A 9,196-nucleotide genomic window follows, 5' to 3' on the forward strand; every position below is an offset into this window, starting at 1 on the left:
CCCATCTCTATTCATTAAGAGCCCACTCATGGGCTTCCCTGGTGGCGCAGTGGTTGAGAGTCCGCCTGCCGATGCAGGGGACACAGGTTCGTGCCCCGGTCCGGGAAGATCCCACATGCACGTGGAGCAGCTGGGCCCATGAGCCATGGCCGCCGGGCCTGCGCGTCTGGAGCCTGTGCTCCACAACGGGAGAGGCCACAACAGTGAGAGGCCAGCGTACCGCAAAAAAAAAAAAAAAAAAAAAAAAAGAACCCACTCAAAGCATCACCTAGTGAGGTTGGACCCAGAGCAATGTCATGCCCTACAAAGGACAGCCCCTGAGGGATCCAAGAATTAGGAATTGCAAGAAAGGTCAGATTCTGGTACGGAGGGCTTCCTGGAAGAGGCGGGTGAGCCCTGAACCAGATCCCTCTCTTTTCCGTAGCTGGAAGACCCCTCAGTGTTCCCAGCTGTGATCGTGGAGCAGGTCCCCTACCCCGAATTACTGCATCTGTACTCAGGCCTGGAGCTGGACGACGTTCACAATGGCATCATAACAGACGGGACCTTGTGCATGACTCAGGATCAGATCCTGGAGGGTAGTTTTTTGCTGGCAGGTCTGTTTCCTTCCTGGGCAGAGAAGGTGTGGAGGAGAAGGGGGTTCTGTCTTCAGGGAACAGTAGTCCACAATGGCTTCTAGTGACCCCACACAGCCAAGGTCAAGGCCCCCAACAGTTGGAAATTAGATGGGGTGAGTCGGATAGTACCACTTCAGAGAGAAGGAAACCACCTAAATGGATTCATGATCTCCTGAGATGGAGCGGGGCAGTGAGGGGAGACCAGCTGGGCTGGGTGTAGAGAAAGGTGGAGAATCAGGGTGGGAGGCGTGCTGGTCCCCTCCCGGCTGCCCCTGGGCTCCTTAGCTCCATTCTCTGAGCTGGCCCTGGTTGTAGCTGCATCCACTGCCCTATGCCCTGAGGGAACTTTTCTTCTCCCCCACATCATGGAACCCGGCACCAGATGACAATGAAGCAACCTCGCAAACCATGTCAACCACTGAAGTCTTGCTCAACGTCGAGTCTCCCAATGACATCCTGGATGAGAAGCAGATCTGTAAGTTTGAACCCTGGCGCCTTAAGTTGAAGCAACACAAAATTCCATTTAAAAATATCACATCCATGTATTAGATTCTCAGGGACATGTGTGCGCACCCACACCCACCCATATACACGTGCACGTGCTCTTTGGTTCTGACTGGAATGGGAAGGGCAGGACGGCACTGGAGACAAGCAAAGATGGCCAGGGTGACTGTTTGGGTTTTTTTTTTTTTTCTAGTTTTTCAATTATGGTAAAATACACATAACATAAAATGGACCACCTGAACCATTTTTCAGTGTGCAGGTCCGTGGCATTAAGTACATTTGTTCTGTTGTGCAGCCACCACCGTCCTCTCCAGACCTCTTGCCATCTTGTAAAACTGAAAGTCTGTCCCCATGAAACACTAACTCCCCATTTCCCCTTCCCCTCAGCCCCTGGCCACCACCATTCTACTTTCTGTGTCAATGAATTCGACTCCTCTAGGGACCTCAGATAAGTAGAAGCTTACAGTACTTGTTTTGGAGGGACTGGCTTATTTCACTTACGTAACGTCCTCAAGGTCCGTCCATGTATAGCATGTGTCAGCATTTCCTTCCTTTTTAAGGCTGAATACTATTGGCCAGGGTAACTTCAGGCCCCTCTGCTGTCTTGCTGAGGTCCCAGGAAGACTGTGCAGGGTGTGGCCTCCTCATCCCTTCACTGTTCTGGGAGGTTGGCCCCTACCTCCTCCGATGGCCCCCGAGGCAGGCTTCTCCCTCAGCAACCCCCACGCATTTGCGGTGACTCCACAGGATTCCTGGCCCCAACTGCCCCTTCTCAAGGAGGTGCTGGGATACAGTGGGGGAAAGAAAGCCCTGAAGCTGCAAATTCTGAATCCTAGCATTCCTAATCCCGACTCTGTCACTAATAGTCATTCAGGATTCAACAAATATTTTCTGAGTGCCTGCATGTACCAGGCATGTGTGACCAGCTTGCTGTGTGACCTTGGGCACATGCTCTGCCATCTCCGGGTCTCAGTTTCCTCACCAGAAAAGCAGAGGAATTGGGCTAAATGATGTCTAAGGCCCCTTCCGGTTGTGAAATGAGTAGATGACTAAATCAAGGTGGCCCTTTTCCTTGGGTGTCACCTGGAACTTCCCCACCACCAGCAGTGGGCTATAAACGTGGCCACCGTGATTGGGGCCAGCTCGTGCCCACAGCTCTGCAGATGTTTCCTCTCCTAGTGTTGTGAGACACGGGAGGCATTTTCAGGTGTATCCTGTGTCTGGGGCCATGGGGAATGGCGCCTCGCCCCGCCCCACCAGGAGCCCACTGTTCTCTTGAGCACTGGGAGACCATGCCCTGGGCCCCACCCACCTCAGGCCTTTCTTCTTGTAGTCAGCACCTCCGAAATGCTTCCAGACCCGGACCCTGCTCCAGCCGTCACTCTGCCCAGCTACCTGTTTCCTGTCTCTGAGCCCGACGCCCTGAACAGGGCTGGTGACCCTGGTGGCCAGGAGGAGCGCTGTCTGGAGGAGAAGGTCCCCAGAGAGGAAAGTGCCAAGAAGACTGGAAAATCGAAGAAGAGACGTAAGAGAGAGAAGGCGGGGGGCGGGGGGAGAGGGAGAGTGTTCCTTCATGGGGGTGGGCAGTAGGAGGGGCTCAGGGAGACCATAAGTAGGGGTGAGTGTCGGGGTGAGGTTCACAGACACATTAAGAGAGCAGCTCTCCGGTGTGGCGGGATGGACAGAAAGTCCTCCCTTCCGGAAAGACGGGCCTCATCAGGTAGCCTGCCCAAAGCCTGACATTTCCCAGGCCACCCCCATCTGCCCAGCAGATATGTAAACTCTTAAAAACCCAATGATCCCCATGGGTTGAATGCTGTACTGAGTGTTCAGACACCAGGCTTGGCCCCCTGGCCAGTCCCTGGCCCTCCGGGGGCCTCTGCCTCAACCCGTGCTCTTATCTTCCCTCTCGGAGCTTACGGAGCCGAGACCATGTATGGGAGAGGACTTTGGGCTTTCCCAAGCCCCAGTGTTATTGATTTACTCAGGCGATGCCTGGTCGATACTGCCGTGTCCGTGCGGCAACCAAACCCTGGTGCCACACTTATCCGCACCACAGTCACGCCTTTAGGCTGCCTTTTTTTTTTTTTTTTGCGCGGTACCCGGGCCCCTCACTGTTGTGGCCTCTCCCGTTGCGGAGCACAGGCTCCAGACGCGCAAGCTCAGTGGCCATGGCTCACGGGCCCAGCCGCTCCGCGGCATGTGGGATCTTCCCGGACCGGGGCACGAACCCGCGTCCCCTGCATCGGCAGGCGGACTCTCAACCACTGCGCCACCAGGGAAGCCCAAGGCTGCCTTTTTGTTTCAAAAATTAGGCGAGGCAGATTCTGATCTTCTAAAGGTGGCTCATCGGTAAGCACTCCGCCGCCCCACACAGGAGCAGTGTCCTGCTCTACCTTTGGGGCCTGAAAATGAGGGCTGGCCATTGGGCAGGTGCGGGCACCTGAAGTCTGTACCTGTGGAGAGTGACCCCGGGCCTCCCGACCTGCCTCTTCCTTGTCTGCCTCATCACCCTAACTTGGTGAGCGCTTGGGCCCTCCCTCTCGGGAGCTGCCCGTCAGCGCTCACCCTGCTCCCACCATCCCCCCACAGTCCGGAAGACCAAGGGCAACCGCAGTACCTCACCCGTCACTGACCCCAGCATCCCTATTCGGAAGAAATCCAAGGATGGCAAAGGTACGGTGGGGAGGCAGGTGAGGCGGGTAGGGAGCCGGGGGGCCTGGGCGCGCCCTCACCGCCTGCCACTCTGCAGGCAGCACCATCTACCTGTGGGAGTTCCTCCTCGCACTTCTGCAAGACCGGAACACCTGCCCCAAGTACATCAAGTGGACCCAGCGAGAGAAAGGCATCTTCAAGCTGGTAGATTCCAAAGCGGTGTCCAAGCTGTGGGGGAAGCAGAAGAACAAGCCTGACATGAACTACGAGACGATGGGACGGGCACTAAGGTAGGAGCCCCTGCCTTGAGGAGTCACCAAGCTCTTCCTTTTGTCCAAGGAGTCCCGTCGCTGAGGGGCCTCCAATTTTCCCTGAAAAGACTGGGCTCTGGGTGATGCGTAAGTGCCTCGCTCCTGTGGCCTGGGTCACCGGGACGCTCTTCCGAGGAGGGAATTCCTGTGACTCTCCCGTTTGCTTGCCCCCCAGCCCATTTCCCAGGTCCCGCCTGGGAGGGACAGTCCCCTTCCTCTTGCATTTCTGTCCTAGCCTTTTTTCCTTTTTAGAGTAGAAAGAGAACTTTAGGGCCCCCCATCCCCAAGAAGGGCTTCCTTCATATTCTGCGAGCTAGGGGCCCAGGAGGATGGGCCTGACTTACCCACGGTCGGTCTCTCAGGTTGGGGGACTGCTGAACCCCCATCGTCCACCCCTCCCATCCTTCACTCACCCCCGTCCTCTGCTCCAAAGCAGGATGGGGTTCAGCATTTGAAATCCCTTCTTGTGGACCCTTTGAGTCATCAGGGGGGAGATCTCAGAAATTTCATAAAAGCCTTCCAAGTCCGAGAGTTGGTCCTACCCCTTCCCTTGCCCTTGGGCTCCCGTCTGGCTCCCCGACCAGCCTCCACCTCGTGCACGCCCTGCCCGGGAGGGTGGTGTGTCCCTGGCTCACCCCCCACTTTCTGCCCCGTGTCCCACAGATATTACTACCAAAGAGGCATCCTTGCCAAGGTGGAAGGGCAGAGGCTGGTGTACCAGTTTAAGGAGATGCCCAAGGACCTGGTGGTGATTGAAGACGAGGATGAGACAAGTGAAGCCCCAGCCACATCCCCTCAGGCCTCCACTCCCTCCACCTCATCCAGCGGCACCACCCGGCGAGCCAGCTCCAGGGTATCATCCAGAGCTGCCCCACATGGCAAGGGCGCCACTTCCTGGGAAAAGCCAAAGGTTCAGCACGTTGGTCTACAGCCATCTGCGAGTCTGGAATCGGGACTGTCTCTAGATGAGGAGATCCCCACTACCTCCACGGTGCTTGTCTCTCCACCAGAGAGCCAGGCCAAACGCACCAAAGCTGTGAGGTAAGTGCACCCAGGTCGTTCCAAGTCTTCCCACAGTACCTCGTGATGGGGAGCGTTTTCAGCTTCTTGCAAAGCTCCGCTCTCTCTCTCTCGGGTCTCCTGGGACCCTTGTGGCATCCTTGGGAAGCCAGTAGGACACTTGTTGGTTAAAAGAGGAAAAGAGGCTTGCCTGAGGTCACACGCCAATGTAACGGCCAAGCCAGCTGTTGACCTGGGGTGCTTCTCTTGCCAGCTGGGGCTGTTTCTGTTACCCCAGAGTGCTCCCAAGCAGCCACCAGGAGCCTCCACTCCTGGGCCCATCCCCCCAAGCCTCCTCCACTCCAGAAAAGAGGCAGCAGAGAATGTTACCTCCTGCCCTCCTCAGGCCCTCCAAGCCCACCAGGAAAGCTCTTGCTACTTCTTGTCCACACTAAGGTGCCTCCCATTCTCCGTGAAAACTTTGGGCTTTGTCTGGCTTATATGTATACACCTGTCACTACGCTGGTGTGGGCCACAGGGATGCTCTTCTGAAGAGGGACGGCAGTAGAGTGGAGCGGTGACAAACACGAGCTCTGGAGTCAGAAGGCCTTGATGTGTCCCTGTTACTAGCTGTGTGGTCTAGGGCAAGTTGCATAACCTCTCTGTTCCTGTTTCCTCACACAGTAAAATCAGATTGTTAACCTTATTCAACTCATGGGCTGATCGGAAGATTGAGTGAAATCCTGCATGCCAGCCAGTTAGAATGATCCCTGACCTTTTACTAAGTGCTCAACAAACGGTAGCCAAAGTGACGACAAAGAAAACGCCTTCAGCTCCGTTCCTCCTGTGCCCTCCTTCTGAGCCTCCTCCCTGAACCAAATCTGTTTTCTATTTCTCCTCAGTACTTCTTCAGTGCCCAGCAACATCCACCTAGGAGTGGCCCCTGTCGGGTCAGGCTCGGCCTTGACCCTGCAGACCATCCCGCTGACCACAGTGCTGACCAATGGGCCTCCTGCCAGTACTACTGCTTCAACCCAGCTCGTTCTCCAGAGTGTTCCGCCTGCTTCGACCTTCAAGGACACCTTCACCTTGCAGGCCTCCTTCCCCCTGAACACCAGTTTCCAAGAAAACCAGGTGGCAGCACCAGGGGCTCCGCTGATTCTCAGTAGCCTCCCCCAAATTCTGGCTGGGGGCAACTGTCCGACCAATCCAGCACCACCCTCGGTCACAGGGGCTGGCCCAGCAGGGCCCAGCTCTCAGCCCCCCGGGACTGTGATTGCGGCCTTCATCAGGACTTCCGGTGCCCCAGCAGCCCCTGGGGTCAAGGAGGGGCCGCTGAGGCCCTCCTCCTATGTACAGGGCATGATGACCGGGGCCCCCATGGAGGGGCTGCTGGTTCCTGAAGAGACCCTGAGGGAGCTCCTGAGGGATCAGGCTCACCTTCAGCCACTTCCAACCCAGGTAGTTTCAAGGGGTTCCCACAATCCGAGCCTTCTGGGAAACCAGACTTTCTCTCCTCCCAGCCGCCCCACTGTTGGGCTGACCCCGGTGGCTGAACTTGAGCTCTCCTCGGGCTCAGGGTCCCTGTTTACGGCTGAGCCTGGTGTGACCACATCTGGGAGCCTGCTGACCAGATCCCCGACACCAGCCCCCTTCTCCCCATTCAACCCCACTTCCCTCATTAAGATGGAGCCCCATGACATATAAACGGAGGGCTTGGGGGGAAGTGTGACCCACCAGGCAAAGTTGAGAAGCTTTTGTGTACGGACTTCCTCTAAGAGAGACTGACTGAAGTAGCACACCTGCCCTGATATTTCAGTGGGGTGTCAGTACACCACACCCCCGTGCCCCACCCCTGCCTGGCGTCACCATGGCCAAGACAGGCCCAGTCGGAGCATCCCTGGTGTCAGACCACAGCTTTCAAGAGCACTAGGGGATATGTTCTTGTCGGGGTAATAGGCTGACTTGGTGACGGAGGGCAGACCTCCTGAGACGTTTGTAGCCAGGGCTGGAGTAGGGGCTTCGTGAGAAGAGTCTTTTTGCCTGACTGTATTTCACCATCTTCTTCCCCTCCACAGAGTATTTACTACCCCGTATGTGAATATCTCTGTATGCATCTGTGTGTACTCGTGGGTCTGTATCTCCATTTCTTTGGTGAGGACGGGGGTGTAGCTGTGAGGTCTTCAAGGGTGTGTGTCTCTCTGTGGGTCAGCCACAGAGACGGGGAATTTTCTGTTTCAAGGGAAAGCCTTCTCTGGTTCCCTTTGTACAAACCAAGATTCGGTTGTTCTGAGCCTATGGGGTACAGGTTGGAGCCCCCAAATCCGAGAGATGTCACAGAGCTGGAGCAGGTCCAGGGGAGGAGACCTTCGATGGGCATGTATGTTGGGGAAGACGCTTTCTTCCTGGGCTCAGCCTCTGTGCCCACCAGTCAGTAGCCAGCAGGCCGGAAACATCAGCTCCCCAGAGTGCTTCGCTGAAGCGCCCCTCCAGGGGCAGACCCAGCCACAACGTCCCCGGGTGGGGAGGGGGGCTAAATTAGCTGGATATTTGTGCCAAGGGCTCGGGCTGTAATACCAGCCTTCACGGGCGCCCTGCCCTGCACCCCGAATCCTGGCTTCCCTCTTGATTAATTTTGCCCCTGCCGCTTCCCTGCTGGCAGGCGGGGCCGGGGACAGTCGGATAATCCAGTAGCGATGTGCTTTGGGCCCGCCTCCGTCCCCGCTCGTGCCTACTTGCTGCTCAGCCTACTTTCTACTCCCCTCACAGGTCGGTCCACCCAGCCACTCCCGCGACGGCTGCAGCAGACCACCTCCAGTGGGCCGCGGCCCCTGATCTCCAGCTTTCTCACCTCACCCTGATTCCTCCTCCACGAAGACGGGAGCCAGCAGCTGTGAGCTCCCTGTTCCTCCTGTCTCTCCACGTGCCTTCCTTCCATCTTTCCTCTTTCTGAGAGGGGGTCAGCCAATTTTCTCTTGAAGTCAACCCCTCGGCCTGGGGCCTCCATCCCGTCCCCTCTCTCTTCTGTGAATTTGCTTTTCTCCCTCCGCCAAGTTTCAGAGCCAGGCTAAGAGCTCTAATATGTCAGCCTTGGAAACAGTGATATTATCTGGTGAATTTGGTTAATGTGAATCAGTGCCTCAGGACCTTTGCTATGTCCCTGGCACAAAACCAGCCACGTGACCTAACTACCTCCCCTGGTTGCCCTTCTCTCTCCTTCTGCTCACTGCCAAGCCCATTATCGTCCTCTTGTTCTCCCTCTTCTCCCCCCAGGAGGGAAGCATATATGGTTGTGCAGGTGTATTTCTCACACGTCTCCAGCGCTTGGCGTTAACGTGACTTTTTCTAATAAAATCAGTTTATTGTGACCATTTCCTGGTGGTGGAAAGTAAAGCATCTTGAAAAGGGTCACCTTTAAAAGTAATTTTGGCACAAAGGTGCCACATGGGTTAAGAGTGGCCCTGCCCCCCTCACCCCAACCCCATAGAACTCATCATACGAAGGTCTTCTTCACAGTTCTTGGCCCCTGTGAGCCCTCACGGCACATGACACTACTTCCCATCCCCTTCGGCACTAGCTGGGCTCATCCGAGTCCTCCGTCACCCTCTCTCTCTCTGCCCGTGCTGGCTCCACATGTACCACTTTACATGTGGGTGCCCCCAAGGGCCTCATCCATCCTCCTGGCTCCAGGAGGGCTCTTTGGGTTGGGTCTGAAATCTAGAGCTCCAGCCCTCACTCTTCTCCTCAGCTTGTGGCTCACATTTCTAGCGGTCTGCTGGAGAGTTCTACCTGGATGCCTGTCAGTCCCTGAGAGTGCCCCTCTATCAAAAATGGATTTTCGGGGCTTCCCTGGTGGCGCAGTGGTTGAGAGTCCGCCTGCCGATGCAGGGGACGCGGGTTCGTGCCCCGGTCCGGGAGGATCCCACATGCCGCGGAGCGGCTGGGCCCGTGAGCCATGGCCGCTGAGCCTGCACGTCCGGAGCCTGTGCTCCGCAACGGGAGAGGCCACAGCAGTGAGAGGCCCGCGTACCGCAAAAAAAAAAAAAAAAAAAAAAAAAAAAGGAGTTTTGAAAGTCCTCCACACACACGAAACCTTTCGAAACAAAAAGG

At 56.4% G+C, this 9,196-nt stretch overlaps 1 protein-coding gene across 5 annotated transcripts in view; it reads left to right on the forward strand.

Annotated features, from left to right (window-relative positions):
* Positions 1–8,459, forward strand: part of ELF4 (E74 like ETS transcription factor 4) — a 37,516-nt gene extending 29,057 nt beyond the window's left edge. The window contains exons 3-11 of one of the 5 annotated variants that reach the window (XM_060087074.1): positions 425–596; positions 1,000–1,092; positions 2,455–2,646; positions 3,714–3,797; positions 3,874–4,066; positions 4,751–5,128; positions 5,989–6,547; positions 7,165–7,240; positions 7,856–8,459. In XM_060087074.1, coding sequence (XP_059943057.1) covers positions 425–596; positions 1,000–1,092; positions 2,455–2,646; positions 3,714–3,797; positions 3,874–4,066; positions 4,751–5,128; positions 5,989–6,547; positions 7,165–7,240; positions 7,856–7,947 — 1,839 coding nt within the window. In that variant the 3' untranslated portion in view covers positions 7,948–8,459. Of the gene's footprint in view, positions 1–424; positions 597–999; positions 1,093–2,454; positions 2,647–3,713; positions 3,798–3,873; positions 4,067–4,750; positions 5,129–5,988; positions 7,617–7,855 lie in introns of those variants that run through there. The other 4 variants (XM_060087075.1, XM_060087071.1, XM_060087072.1 and 1 more) reach the window with 4 other exon arrangements.
* The last annotated feature ends 737 nt before the right edge of the window (positions 8,460–9,196 follow it).

This window comes from Mesoplodon densirostris, chromosome X, assembly GCF_025265405.1.
Source record: "Mesoplodon densirostris isolate mMesDen1 chromosome X, mMesDen1 primary haplotype, whole genome shotgun sequence".
Classification (NCBI taxonomy): Eukaryota; Metazoa; Chordata; class Mammalia; order Artiodactyla; family Ziphiidae; genus Mesoplodon; species Mesoplodon densirostris.